Source organism: Cyanistes caeruleus, chromosome 27 (genome assembly GCF_971803275.1).
Source record: "Cyanistes caeruleus chromosome 27, bCyaCae1.hap1.1, whole genome shotgun sequence".
In the NCBI taxonomy this organism is placed as follows: domain Eukaryota; kingdom Metazoa; phylum Chordata; class Aves; order Passeriformes; family Paridae; genus Cyanistes; species Cyanistes caeruleus.
The window spans coordinates 5,079,346-5,094,343 of NC_141727.1; the positions used below are offsets into that span (position 1 = coordinate 5,079,346).

Sequence of the window (14,998 nt, forward strand, 5' to 3'; positions counted from 1 at the left end):
CTCTGTGTCACTGTCCCCTGCTGATGCAGGATGACACCCTCGGAGCACTTCTGAGTCCTGAGCTCAATCCCACCCACAACTGTGGCAAAAAGGGGGAATAAAACCCATCTACTTCTTCTCCAGGTCACAAAACAGGGGACAAAATGACACCAAATGGTTGTGGGCAGCTGGTTGGAAAATGTCACTGAAAGAGAAATCAGGTGGATGTTTTACTTAAATAATTCAGGGTTTAGAGTTCTGTTTTATAAAGCATAAATAAGTGCCATTCTTCAGATTCACACAGGGCTCCACAACAAGCCACCACTTAGAACTCGAAAAGTGAAGTGAAAAAAGAGGAAATGAGGGAAAAGTGTTTCTTTCCCTGATGTCAGGACGGTGCTCTAGAACCACAACACAAACACATTCAGCAGTGCTGAGTTAGAGAGAGCTGACAGCAGATCTCATCACACCTGAGATTCTCCTGCCCCTCTAGGAGCTCCTGTCAGACCCAGACAATTCCATCTCCCACTCCAGGCACTCTGCTTTCCCTCTGGAACACCAGGAATGCGGACGATGCTTGGCAGCAGCCCCAGCAGCGCTCCAGGATGGCCCCAGCTCGCCGGGAAAGGGAATTATTTCCCTTTCCACACTGCAGGATGATGCACCATTTCCTCCAAACAGCACCACAGGCCCGACACTCGCCTGGGGAGCAGCAGCGGCGATCCCGGCTCCGATTCCCACCGAGCCCAACTTCCCTCCTGCCTCGGGAATGTGCTGGAGGTCCCTGGCAGGCCACAACCTGTCACCCCTGAGCTGCTGCTCACGGCTCCGGCCCGCTTCCCCTTCTGCCGCTCCTGCTCCCTCAGCCGGCTCCAGGGACCCCACAGCCCCTCTCCCCCCGCCTGCCGAGCTCCAGCAATCCCCGCTCCAGCGTTTTCCCCAACTTTTCCCCTCCGCACCCCCCTCGTCCCTCAGGCCCTGCGCTCCCCCCCCACCTCCGCCTCATAACTCCTTCCCCTCCGCTCTCACCTCGCGGCCCGAGGAGCGGCCCCGCCGGCGGTGCGGCGCTGCTGGGAGGCCGGAGGGAGGCGGGGAGCGCTGCCCGGGCAGGTGCGGTGTGTGGGGACGGCCCCCGGACCCCGCAGCCCCCTCAGGAGACCACCAGCAGCAAGGGATCACTATTTGGCAGCATGTCCTCCCGGGCCGGTCTCCGCCGAGCGCGACCCGGGGATCACTATTGCGCAGGTGCCCGCAGCAGCTCAGCGCGCATGCGCGCGGTGCCGGGGCGGCGGGGGGGGGCCGGGATATGGCGCTGCCCAGCGCTCCCCTCACGGCCGCGCACGCGCACTGCGGGACTGGCGCCGCCGGCCACGCCCACCGCCTTTTATAGCCGCGCGCCCGTCGCGCGAGACCGCTCCCCCCCCCCCACCCCCGGCACGAGCACGCGCGGCCGGGCCGGTCCCGCGCACGCGCGTTCCGGGACGCCTCCCTTTGTGGCAGGTCCCGCCGCTGCTGCGCTCTCCCAAGGGGATCACTTTGTGGCAGGGCTGCGCTAGGCGCCCCTCCTGCTGCCCCGCTGGTGAATCCACGGCTGGCAGCGCCGTGTCCTCCGCTGTCACCCACGGCACCGGGCTGCTGCTGTCGCAGTGCCGTTCCACCGCCCGCATGGCCGCCACTGAGCCCTGCCCCACACGGCCCTCGCAGGCGGCACCGCCTGGCCCCCCTCCCTGGGGAGGTTTCCGGGTGTGCCATGGCCCCTTCCCTCACGGCTCCATGAGGGGACACCTGCCTGAGGGACTGGTGGGAACCATCTCCCCTCACGGCTCCATGAGGAGACACCTGCCTGAGGGAATGGCGGGAACCATCTCCCCTCACGGCTCCATGAGGGGACACCTGCCTGAGGGAATGGCGGGAACCATCTCCCCCTTCCCTCATGGCTCCATGAGGGGACACCTGCCTGAGGGAATGGTGGGTGTCATCTCCCTTCATGGCTCCATGAGGGGACGCCTGCCTGAGGGAATGGCGGGTGTCATCTCCCCTCACGGCTCCATGAGGGGACACCTGCCTGAGGGAATGGAGGGAACCATCTCCCCCTTCCCTCATGGCTCCATGAGGGGACACCTGCCTGAGGGAATGGAGGGAACCATCTCTCCCTTCCCTCACGGCTCCATGAGGGGACACCTGCCTGAGGGAATGGCGGGAACCATCTCCCCTCACGGCTCCATGAGGGGACACCTGCCTGAGGGAATGGCGGGTGTCATCTCCCCCTTCCCTCATGGCTCCATGAGGGGACACCTGCCTGAGGGAATGGTGGGTGTCATCTCCCTTCATGGCTCCATGAGGGGACGCCTGCCTGAGGGAATGGCGGGTATCATCTCCCCTCACGGCTCCATGAGGGGACACCTGCCTGAGGGAATGGAGGGAACCATCTCCCCCTTCCCTCACGGCTCCATGAGGGGACACCTGCCTGAGGGAATGGAGGGAACCATCTCCCCCTTCCCTCACGGCTCCATGAGGGGACACCTGCCTGAGGGAATGGAGGGAACCATCTCCCCCTTCCCTCACGGCTCCATGAGGGGACACCTGCCTGAGGGAATGGCAGGAGTCATCTCCCCTCACGGCTCCATGAGGGGACACCTGCCTGAGGGAATGGCAGGAACCATCTTCCCCTTCCCTCACGGCTCCATGAGGGGACACCTGCCTGAGGGAATGGTGGGTGTCATCTCCCTTCATGGCTCCATGAGGGGACGCCTGCCTGAGGGAATGGCGGGTATCATCTCCCCTCACGGCTCCATGAGGAGACACCTGCCTGAGGGAATGGCGGGTGTCATCTCCCCCTTCCCTCACGGCTCCATGAGGGCCTGGCTGCCAAGGGAATGGCGGGTGCTGTTTCCCCTCACAGTTCTGTGAGGAAGTGTTACCAGAATCCTCCAAAAACGTCATGAGAAATAAGACTCCACCCCTGTTTTCCAGTGTTATCGAGCCAGGCCTTGCTTTCTTCTTGGCCCCGGCTCATGCGAGGCTGACAAAGTTCCTCCACACCCAGGCTGATACAAAACTTTTTTACTTAGTTATACATTTCCAGCAAAAGAAGCAATTCATTTATTGGTATAGCTCTTCTTTATTAATTTGTAGTGGTTTGTAAGCAGTGAAGCATTGTTACCAGCCCTTAATTACCCGAATGTTTGTAGAGAAGTTTATCCAGAGGCAGCTTTCCCCTCCTGCCCCTTCCAGCCTCAGGGTGAATTCATTCCATGGCACACAAAGCACCCCAAGAACAGAACTACCCAGCTTCCTTGGCACAGCCATGTTTATTGAAATGGCAAATGCAAAATATTTTTGTCATCTCTCTCCTCCTCCCAGGTGAGAAACGCTTCTCGTGGCCAGGGGCTGCCGCATCCACCTGGCTCCTGGATTATTGGGAATGTTCTCCGCAGCGTCCCGGCTTTTCCTGGCAGGTGTCTCCTCCAGTCCTTGGAGCAATCCTTGGATCCTGCAGCATTCCTTCGTGTCCCCAAGCGCTGCCCGTGGTGACAGAGCAGCAGGTGATGGAGAAATGGCTCTGTGAGGTGCGGGGCTGCTGTCTGCGTCCCCGTGCTGGCCGCACGTTTCTCCTGGAAACCGCTTTCCATTCCCTTCCCATTCCCGTTTTATATTCCCACCTAAGCTGTGGATTTTTAGCCATGTGTTTCTCCTCTCAGAGCTGAAGCGGCAGAGGAAATTACAGCACCGGTTTTACGGACAACAAAGAGATCCCCCCTCCTCCCCGGCAGCCTCTCTGTAACCAGAACAAACAGAAATTCTCCTTTAATCCAGCACTGGCCGAGTGGCACTCCGCAGTGGGGAAGTCAAGCTCTTTTTCAGCTTCTCCTGATCAAAATTCTCTTGTTCCCAGGAAGCAGAAAATTGAATTGGGCACCTGTGGAAATGGAGGTGGAATTTCACCTCTCCTCCCTTTGCAGAAGTTGTTTAGGCTCAGCTCTGTCCCCCTCGCTGGCTGGGAGAAGGGAATTATTGTCACTTCTCCATGTCTGGAACACAATTCTGTGATAAATAAACAATTCCAGGCGCTTGAACCTCGCCTGTTGGGATGGGGATTTTGGTGTGCGTGAAGCGAGAGCTCCGAAATCCCAGCTCTGGGGACAATTCCCGGCTGGATGGGAGGTGGCATCTCCCTGTGACAGTGACACCAAACACTGCTGCAGCCCCAGCTTTGGAGGTGTCACCCCTCCCAGTGTGATTTCCATGGGAATCTGATTAAACCAGCTCCGAGAGGAGCTGTGCGCAAGAATTTTAACTAGCTGCTGCTTTTTAATATTCACTTCCTCTTCGGGTTTAATTATTTTGTTCCTGCGTTTTCCCTTTCAATTTACTAAAACTCCAGAAATGTAATTAGGGAGAGGCTGAGCTGCAGAGAGCTGCCAGCGCTTCTCCACCGTGATTAAATGGAGCAGCCCTGCCTCCAGCGCGGGGCTGCAGGACAGGATTCCAATCATTATCCCGTTATCCAGGAAGGATCTGCGGCACGTCGGGATCAGAGTTATTGGAAATGCAGCACTAATTAAACTCCCCCATCAGCAGAGGATGAAAACGCAGTTATTTCATTATTCCCCGGATTTGCCAGCTCTGTTACGAACCCAAACAAAGCCCGGCTCAATCACGGGGGGACGCTTAATGAGGCTTTAATTTGTGCAGCTCTCGGGGAGGCAGCTCAAGGTGCTGCTCCCCACCTGTGGAGCCCCGTTCCCATCTGGAGAGCTCCGGGAACGCCGTGCCAGGGATTGCCATGGAGCTGGCTTTGGGGAGCTGGCGTTGTGTCCAGCCCAACGCCGCGGCTGTCGCTGTTAATGGACATTTTCTGGCCGTGGCTAATTAAGGATCCATCCTCTCCCCGCGCTGTTTCCGTGCCTGGCACAGCTGCTGCTCCCCACCAGCCCTCCGAGCTCTGCTCCTGTCACAGCAGCCCCGGCTCTGTCACCAGAGCTGCTGCAGCCTGGAGAGCCACGGAGGGATGGGCGGCCTCCAGGGAACGGAGAGCAGGGGTGGGAGAGGGACAGGGATGGGACAGGGATGATGGGACAGGGATGATGGGACAGGGATGTGAACAGGGGTGGGACAGGGACAGGGATGGGACAGGGATGATGGGACAGGAATGATGGGACAGGGATGATGTGCCCAGGGATGATGTGACAGGGATGATGGGACAGGGATGATGGGACAGGGATGATGGGACAGGGATGATGGGACAGGGGTGTGAGCAGGGGTGGAACAGGGATGATGGGACAGGGATGATGGGACAGGGATGACGGGACAGGGATGACGGGACAGGGATGACGGGACAGGGATGACGGGACAGGGATGATGGGACAGGGATGTGAGCAGGGGTGGGACAGGGATGATGGGACAGGGATGATGGGACAGGGATGATGGGACAGGGATGATGTGCCCAGGGATGTGCCAGGGGTATGAGCAGGGATGGGACAGGGACAGGGGTGGGACAGGGATGATGTGACAGGGATGATGTGCCCAGGGATGATGTGCCCAGGGATGATGGGACAGGGATGTGACAGGGATGATGTGCCCAGGGATGATGTGACAGGGCTGTGACAGGGCTGTGCCAGGGCTGTGCCAGCCCTCCTCCTGCAGGTGGGATCTGAGCTCTGTGGGGCAGCAGTGAAAGGAAACAGCCCCACAGCTTGGGCTCAGCAGCTTGTCTGTGTGCAGAGATACAACACCCGTGTCTCTCCAAATATCAGTGTCTTTTATACACCTGCAGAAAAGAGCTGGGCAATCTTCAAGGTTCAAGGCAAGGACCCAGAGGGTTACAGGATTTTCCTTCTCTGTGAGGCTGGGGAGGGACTGGGATGGAATTCCCAGAGCAGCCGTGGCTGGCCCTGGGTCCCTGGAAGTGCCCCAGGCCAGGCTGGCCGGGGTTTGGAGATGTGGCAGGGGCTTGGAGATGTCCCTGGATGTCCCTGGCTGAGCTCTGAGCTCCCTCCATCCCAAACCCACTCTGGAATCCTGTGACGGAGGCTCCCAGATCCCAAAGCCCCAGGGATCAGCCCTTCCATGAGAGAATTCCTGCTGCTGTGAGGCACAGTCCCCTCTCAAACCATTCCGAGCTCCCTGCTCTGGCCATTTCCCACCCACATTTCCTCCCCTGGCTCCCGAACCCCTCCAGAAACCTTCACTCAGTCCTTGCTGCTGCCATTAAAAACCACTTTTGTTTGGGAGAAAACAAACCCTGCTCAGAACAAACCCTGCCCTGGAGGTTTTAATTGCAGGGAATCTGCTGCCTTGCTATTTTTACCTGGATTGGAGACGCATCAAAGCCGATTTTGGAGGAGAGGAGGAACTCAGCCTTTCAACTGACAATGGCGAGCGAGCAGCTCCCCCAGCCCCGAGCTTTGGTGCTCGTTAGCAGCGGCTCCTGATGAGGCTGCTCTTGTTTTCCAGGCTGCTTTTGATCCCGGACTCATTAAAACCCGATCCTGCTGCGGGATTGTTCCCCTCTCCCCAAAGCTGCGGGCTGGGGGTGATGTCCCCGAGTCCCCCCGCTGGATTCCGAGCCCCACAAGCAGGAGCCGGCCCTGGTGGGAGCTCAGAGCCCAGCCCGGCTCCCTCCCGACCCCAACCAGCCCAGGGCCACCCCCACAACGCAACAAATTAACTAATGAGGGCTTGATTACCTCGCAACACCGCGGGTTTGGGGGATTTGGAGCGGGGTTTTCTGCTCCTGCCCCTGCAGGCTCCTCCTGGGGGCTCCAAACTGGGATTTCATCAAGGGAAAATCCCGGGGTTTGGTCGGATGTGGGGACAATTAAACCAAACCTGCAGGGAAGCAGATCATTAAACCATCAAATCCACCATGGGAACCTCTCCTCGCTCTCCCCAAAACATCCTCGGGGGGTTTCAAAGGAACGCCGAGATCCCAAGGGAATAACAACAATTCCTTAATCCACCTTTACTCCGCGGTGAATGATCTCCATCCCTCCAAAACATCCCAAAATTCCCTCCCCTCCGCCTCCCTCTCCAGACATTTGGGGTTTTTTTGGCTTTTTTGGGGTTTTTTTTTGGGAACCATCTGCTGCTGGAGCTGCGGGAGGAGCAGCGGGGATGAAAGGAGAGGGAGCGGAGCTGCCAAATCCCGCTCCCAGCCCAGCCTCACCTCCCGGGGCAGCTGCGGGCACAATTCCAGAGGGAATGTTTTCCACGCCAGCTGCCCGGGAGGAGCAGGGGGAGGATTCCAGCCCCCAGCCCGGCTCTGCTGGCGGCCGGCAGGGATTGAACGCGGGGAAAATGGGGGAAAAGCTGGAGAAAAGCCGCGTTTGCGGCTGGGGCAGGGATTGCACGGGAGCCGCTTCTGGAGGGGCTGGGAATGGCTGGAAGCAGAGTTCCCCCTGCCGGTAACCGAGATCGGGATCTGGAAATCTGGAAGCGGGATCTGGAGCCAGGAAAAGCCGGGAGGGAGGAGGAATGGGATGGGTCGGGCTCCGCACCTGCCCAGGCACCGAGCGCATCCCCGGCCGCGGCTGGAGCGGAGGAACCCCCGGGAATTCCCTGCGGGAATGTCCTGCCCAGCCAGGCCGGCCCCAGAACATTCCAGAGCCTCACTCCTGCCCCAAAATCCCTGTTGGGAAAAACAACAGGGATTTGTCCTTATCCCGGAGCTGCGCGGGCAGAGGGAGGCAGCTCCCAGGGCCGAGAAAAGCCCCAAATCTTTGTTTTCCCTGGATTTGCATCCCGGGAAATGCACAAGGTCTGCTCCAAGCTGCGACTGAGCCGGCCCCGAGGGGACCCTGGGCACCGGGATTTATCCCTTGGGAATTCGGAGCTGCCTCCAGCTTCCACCGGGAGCCGTGGGACGGACGGGGCTGGAAGGGACCGCAAATCCCATCCTGGATGGGGTCATAAATCCCATCCTGGATGGGGTCATAAATCCCATCCATTCCCAGCTCCCGGGATCCCAGGCTGCATCCAGGGCTGGAAGGGACCGCAAATCCCATCCAGCCCCAGCTCCCGGGATCCCAGGCTGCATTCAGGGATGGAAGGGACCGTAAATCCCATCCATTCCCAGTTCCTGGGATCCCAGGCTGCATCCAGGGATGGAAGGGCTGGAAGGGACCATAAATCCCATCCAGCCCCAGCTCCCGGGATCCCAGGCTGCAGCCAGGGCTGGATGGGGTCATAAATCCCATCCATTCCCAGCTCCCGGGATCCCAGGCTGCATCCAGGGATGGAAGGGACCGTAAATCCCATCCATTCCCAGTTCCTGGGATCCCAGGCTGCAGCCAGGGCTGGATGGGGTCATAAATCCCATCCATTCCCAGTTCCTGGGATCCCAGGCTGCATCCAGGGATGGAAGGGACCACAAATCCCATCCTGGATGGGGTCATAAATCCCATCCATTCCCAGCTCCCGGGATCCCAGGCTGCATACAGGGCTGGAAGGGCTGGAAGGGGTCATAAATCCCATCCATTCCCAGTTCCTGGGATCCCAGGCTGCATCCAGGGATGGAAGGGCTGGAAGGGACCATAAATCCCATCTATTCCCAGTTCCTGGGATCCCAGGCTGCAGCCAGGGATGGAAGGGCTGGATGGGGTCATAAATCCCATCCATTCCCAGCTCCCGGGATCCCAGGCTGCATCCAGGGCTGGACGGGGCTCCCTCGGACCCTTCCCGCTGGGAATAAACCCCCCAGGCCTCAGCAGAAGGAATTCAAATCCCCTTTTTGCCCTTCCCTGGATGTTCTGGCAGCTCTCTGTGCATCCCTGGCCCTTCCCTGGGGACAGGAGGAGTTTCCTGACATTTCCCCCCCAGTCCAAGCCCTGCCTCGGGGAGGGAAAAAGGAGCAAATCCCAAAGCCCAGGGAACAGGATCTTCCCTCTCCCAAAGGGGAAGAAAAAGCAGCAGAGGATGGGAATTCCTGGAATCCCACCCTGGTTCCTTAATAAACCTCCTGAGGGTTCATTCCCAGCTGGATCCAGGCAGGAACATCCCAAAGGTTTTTTGGGAGGGGTCAGGAACGCAGAGCTGCTCTGGGAACCCCTCCTGGCATGGCCCTGGAGCCTCCCGGGGATCCCATGGGATGGGAGAGGAGCTGCCCCGAGTCTGGGGAATTCTCCTTTCCTGGGAGCCAGGACAGGGCTGGGGCAAATCCCAGGGAGAGGAAATCCCAGGGGAAGGGAGGGAGGGAGGAAATCCCAGGGGAAGGGAGGGAGGGAGGAAATCCCAGGGGAAGGGAGGGAGGGAGGAAATCCCAGGGGAAGGGAGGGAGGAAATCCCAGGGGGGAGGGAGGGAGGAAATCCCAGGGGAAAGGAGGGAGGAAATCCCAGGGGAAGGGAGGGAGGAAATCCCAGGGGGGAGGGAGGGAGGAAATCCCAGGGGGGAGGGAGGGAGGGAGGAAATCCCAGGGGAAGGGAGGGAGGAAATCCCAGGGGGAAGGGAGGGAGGGAGGAAATCCCAGGGGGGAGGGAGGGAGGGAGGAAATCCCAGGGGGGAGGGAGGGAGGGAGGAAATCCCAGGGGGGAGGGAGGGAGGAAATCCCAGGGGAAGGGAGGGAGGAAATCCCAGGGGGGAGGGAGGAAATCCCAGGGGAAGGGAGGGAGGGAGGAAATCCCAGGGGGAAGGGAGGGAGGGAGGAAATCCCAGGGGGAAGGGAGGGAGGGAGGAAATCCCAGGGGAAGGGAGGGAGGAAATCCCAGGGGAAGGGAGGGAGGAAATCCCAGGGGAAGGGAGGGAGGGAGGAAATCCCAGGGGAAGGGAGGGAGGGAGGAAATCCCAGGGGGAGGGAGGGAGGGAGGAAATCCCAGGGGGAGGGAGGGAGGGAGGAAATCCCAGGGGAAGGGAGGGAGGAAATCCCAGGGGAAGGGAGGGAGGAAATCCCAGGGGAAGGGAGGGAGGAAATCCTAGGGGCTGTTCCCACCCTCTGGAAAAGGCACAGGGGGTGCCTCCAACCAGGATTTAATCCCAGGATCTTTCCCCTCCCTCCCTGCAGAGCAGAGCTGGGTCCCCCCACAGCAGCCAAATCCCCACAGAAAGTCCTGGAGAAGTGGGAATTGTCCTGTTTTCTTTAATAAAGATAGGAAGGATTTGTGTTTTCCTGTTAAGGCAAGGATCTGCTGCTGCTGCTCGGCTCCGGGGGCAGCTCTGATTACACAAAAAAAGCTGAATTACACCTCAAACTAAAGGATTACGTGTTTAGAGACAATTCAGAATTAAAAAAACCAAACCCAAAAATAAATTCCACATGGTTTCCTTCTGATTCCCTGTCCTGAGTCCAGTTCCACACCAGATTCTGAGGTACAAGACAATAAATTAAAAGTTCATTCCAACTGCGGGGATCGCTCGCTCAATCTCAGTGCGACGTCTTCTTCACCCCCTTCCCGAATTTGGCATCGAGTCCAAGGCCTGGGAGGAGACAAAACACGAGGTTTGTGTCCTCCAAAGCAGCAGGAATTTGGGGAAGGACCAGCTGAATATCCCCAAATTTAGCCCTGGAATGAGGCTGGGGGGGGACAGGAGCCCGCGCTCCCTGCGCCCGTGTCCCGTCCCCGCGGGTTCCAGGAGCTGCCGGCGCAGGAATCCCAGGGATTTCCCTCCCAAACTCACCCAGGAACACCAGGACGGTGCCCACCCACTGCATGGGGCTGATGGGGTTGGCAAAGAGCACCACGGAGGCCAGGATGGTGAAGAACTTGCGGGTGGTGGTGATGATGGAGCAGGTCAGGGGCCCGAAGTACACCACGGTCATGAAGATGAAACTCTGCCCAAGAGCACAGAGCTGCCGTCACCGCCGGCCCAGGCAGCCAGGGAAACCCCTCAGGGCCTTTCTGCTTCTAATCCTGCTTATTCCTGGCTTAAACTGGGTTTGTGGAATCCTGGAATGGGCCCTGAAGCTCATCCAGGGATGAATTCCCCAATCCCAGGCTGCCCCAAGCCGGCCTGGGACGCTGCCAGGGATGGGGCAGCCACAGATTCCCCGGGAATTCCATCCCAGCCCCTCCCAGGGAAGGAAAGCCCACCCCAAATCCCATCCCTGACCCCGTGGGAGCCAGCCCAGGGCACGGACCTGGCCCAGGGCGCTGGTGAGGCCGAAGAGGAGGATGTTGGAGATGATGCTGGGATAACGCTCCGTGAAACTCAGGAACTCCCAGAGCTCCCCCGTGAACAGGATCCCTGGAAAACAGCCTGGGATGAGGATTCCCCACCCACCTGGGGTCAGCTTGGGCTCAGAACCCCCCCAAAACAGGGAGTGAATTCCACAAACAGCAGGAAAAACACCAGCAGGACAAGCAGTCGCCCTCCTGGTTAATTAGTGAAAGAAAGATCATTAACTGGGATCAAATTCCACCAGAACAGTCCCCAGCCATTAATCAGGAGTGCTGCTGCCTAATCCTGGGAAGGTTTGGGCTGGAAGGGACCTTAAAGCTCCTCCAGTGCCAAGGGCAGGGGCAGCTCCAGCCCTCCTGGGCTCCGGTTGCTGCTCCCAGCTGGAGCAGGGGCGGCTCTGGGGCCCAGAAACCCCCGACAAAACCAAGCCCAGAGGGCTCCAGAGCCGGTTTTGGACCCGTCCTGGCTCCTCACCTGCCCCCAGGAACAGCGTGGACCAGAGGTTGACGTTGAGCATCATGTGGTTGGAGCCTGTCTGGTAGTGAGCCCTCATGTGGTCCTGGGCCACCCCCGTGAGCCCGTCCAGGGTCAGCGACAGCAGCTGCGGACAGACGGGACGGACAGGATGGACAGGATGGACAGGGATGGACAGGGATGGACAGGGGATGGACAGGGATGGACAGGGGATGGACAGGGGACGGACAGGGGACGGACAGGGGATGGACAGGGGATGGACAGGGGACGGACAGGGATGGACAGAATGGACAGGGGACGGACAGGGGATGGACAGAATGGACAGGGGATGGACAGAGGATAGACAGAATGGACAGGGGATGGACAGGGATGGACAGAATGGACAGGGATGGACAGGGGATGGACAGAATGGACAGGGGACGGACAGGGGACACCGTCAGGCCCCGCTGTCATTGGAAAATGCCAATTCTCCCTTCTCACAGCAGCTCCCAGCAGGGATTGTCAGGGGGGTGCAGAGCACAGGGAGGCTCCTCTCACCCCCCACCTCAGCCTGCTGCAGCTCCAGGGCACACCTGAGAGCCTGGGGCTTATCCCAGGAGTAAATCCCACCTGAGAGCTGGGGATTTATCCCACTGTAAATCCCACCTGAGAGCTGGGGATTTATCCCAGGAGTAAATCCCACCTGAGAGCTGGGGATTTATCCCAGGTGAGGGGTAAATCCCACCTGAGAGCTGGGGATTTATCCCAGGTGAGGGTTAAATCCCACCTGAGAGCTGGGGATTTATCCCAGTGTAAATCCCACCTGAGAGCTGGGGATTTATCCCAGGTGAGGGTTAAATCCCACCTGAGAGCTGGGGATTTATCCCAGTGTAAATCCCACCTGAGAGCTGGGGATTTATCCCAGGTGAGGGGTAAATCACACCTGAGAGCTGGGGATTTATCCCAGGTGAGGGTTAAATCCCACCTGAGAGCTGGGGATTTATCCCAGGTGTAAATCCCACCTGAGAGCTGGGAATTTATCCCAGGTGAGGGGTAAATCCCACCTGAGAGCTGGGGATTTATCCCAGGTGTAAATCCCACCTGAAACCTTGGGATTTATCCCAGGTGAGGGGTAAATCACACCTGAGAGCTGGGAATTTATCCCAGGAGTAAATCCCACCTGAGAGCTGGGGATTTATCCCAGGTGAGGGGTAAATCCCACCTGAGAGCTGGGGATTTATCCCAGGTGAGGGGTAAATCACACCTGAGAGCTGGGGATTTATCCCAGGTGAGGGGTAAATCACACCTGAGAGCCTGAAGTTTGTCCCAGGAGTAAATCCCACCCGAGGGCCCCAGGGTTCCTCCCGGGTGTAAATCCCACCCGAGAGCCCCAGGATTCCTCCCAGGTGTAAATCCCACCCGAGAGCCCCAGGGTTCCTCCCAGGTGTAAATCCCAGCCCCGTGGGGTCCCCGCACTCACCAGGAGCAGCTCCCCGTAGCCAAAGACGTGCTCGGTGTCCCCGGTGCCCTTTTTGGGTTTGTAGAGGAACAGGGCCACCCCCGCCACGATCAGCAGCACGCACAGGTACTTGGCTGGGGGGTACCTCTTCCGCAGCAGGGTCACCCCCAGCAGCATCACTGGGGACAGGGGAGGTCAGAAACCGCCCCCCAAACCCCCCCACAGGAGTTCACCCCCTACAAAATCATCCCCAGATGGTGGCAGGGGAGAGGGAACAGCACAAGGTGACCCCAAAGCCCTTCCTGGGACGAAAGCCAGCCCAGCCCCAGGCGGCTCTGACAGGTGAGGGCTGCTGGAGGCACAGGAATCCACAGGAATCCACAGGAATCCACAGGAATCCACAGGAATCCACAGGAAAACGGGAATTCTCTTACCTGGAATGGGCTTGCAGGACTTGCCCAGGACCTGGCAAGGGGAGAAGGGCGTTAATGATGCTCACCCCAAAATGAGCTCCCAAACCCCCCCCAGGCCAGCTGAGACTCAGCAGGGACAGCTCAGCACCGGCCTCCAAGGCAATTACCCCAATTAGCACCTAATTAACGAACCCAGGGGGGTCTCTGTCCCTTCCCCCAGTGCTCTCAGCCCGTCCCTGGGCCCCAGCAGTGACCAGGACACCAAAGTGACCGCAGGGAACTGAGAGGGGGGTGGGAGTCACAGCCACTGTCCCCAGGGTGTCACAGCCACTGTCCCCAGGGTGTCCCCAGGGTGTCACAGCCACTGTCCCCTGGGTGTCCCCAGGGTGTCACAGCCACTGTCCCCAGGGTGTCACAGCCACTGTCCCCTAAGTGTCCCCAGGGTGTCACAGCCACTGTCCCCAGGGTGCCACAGCCACTGTCCCCTGGGTGTCCCCTGGGTGTCCCCATGGTGTCACAGCCACTGTGCCCCCCTCGGTGTCCCCATTCCCACCTGTGTGGGGTAGCTGACGAACTGCAGCGCGGAGTTGCTGGAGACCATGGCGCCCAGGTAGGAGAGGGAGCAGGCTCCGTACAGCCAGCCCCGGGTGCGGTCCGGCCGCGCCGCGTCCACCAGGCGGATCACTGCGGGCACGGCACGGCACCGGGGCTCAGGGGCTGCCCCGGGCCCCCGGCACCGACCGACCGCGGCTCCCGGGGCTCCCGGACTTACGGAGCTTGGCGAAGGCGGCGTTGATCACGCACTGGATGAACACGAGGGTCAGCGCGTACTTGAACTTCTCCTGCTTCGCGCCCTCCCCATAGCGGCCCCGGGTGCTGCGGGACGGACAGACACCGGTGGCACCGGGGACAGAGCGGGACAGACACCGGGGACAGACAGGGACAGGCACCGGGGACAGCACGCAGGGTACGGGGAAGGAGCGGCGCGCCCCGGCCGGGTCCGGCTGCCCAGGCCTGCCCCGCTCCCTCCTCCCCAGAGCCCCCGGTGTCCCCCCGGCCCCGCGTCCCTCGCCGCTGTCCCCGGCCCGTGTCCCGCGGCCCCGCCGTCCCTCACATGCTCTCCTGCAGGATGCCGTAGTAGAAGTAGCAGGCGAACACGCCGAGGAAGCAGACGGGCAGGCGGAGGCGCTCGGGCAGCCCCGGGGCCGCGCTCGCTGCCATGGTGGCGGCGGGGCCGCTCAGCGCGGGCGGCACCTCCAGCGCCACATCCCGCGGCGCCCCGGGCGGCCTCATCGGCCCCGCCGCGCCCGCCCCGCCCCGCGCCGCCCAACGCGCTGCCGGGCCCGCCGCGGGGGGAAACGCGGGTCAGGAGCGCCGGGAACGGAGCGGAACCGGGCTGGGCTCCACGCCACGATCTCTGAGTCCCCCGCGGGGCCGCGCCCGCCGCGGTTCGGCCGCGATGGGACCGGCGGAGCGCGGCGAGGCGCAGGCATTACTGTGGACACCCCAGCCTCGGGGGCCTTCACAAGGCACGGCGCGCGCAGGAGCGCCACACGATGTGGAGAGCGGCGATTGGCTGCG

General features: G+C 60.4%; 1 protein-coding gene across 1 annotated transcript; it reads right to left on the reverse strand.

Moving 5' to 3' along the window:
• Positions 1 to 10,036: 10,036 nt before the first annotated feature.
• SLC35B1 (solute carrier family 35 member B1) lies at positions 10,037 to 14,721 on the reverse strand. The gene is made up of 9 exons (XM_086864056.1): positions 14,532 to 14,721; positions 14,190 to 14,293; positions 13,971 to 14,101; positions 13,439 to 13,469; positions 13,026 to 13,183; positions 11,567 to 11,693; positions 11,052 to 11,158; positions 10,592 to 10,745; positions 10,037 to 10,390 (listed from the first exon to the last, which is right to left on the reverse strand). The coding sequence occupies exons 1-9, from the start codon at positions 14,708 to 14,710 to the stop codon at positions 10,338 to 10,340; spliced, it is 1,044 nt and encodes a 347-aa protein (XP_086720182.1). The 5' UTR covers positions 14,711 to 14,721; the 3' UTR covers positions 10,037 to 10,337.
• Positions 14,722 to 14,998: the final 277 nt, after the last annotated feature.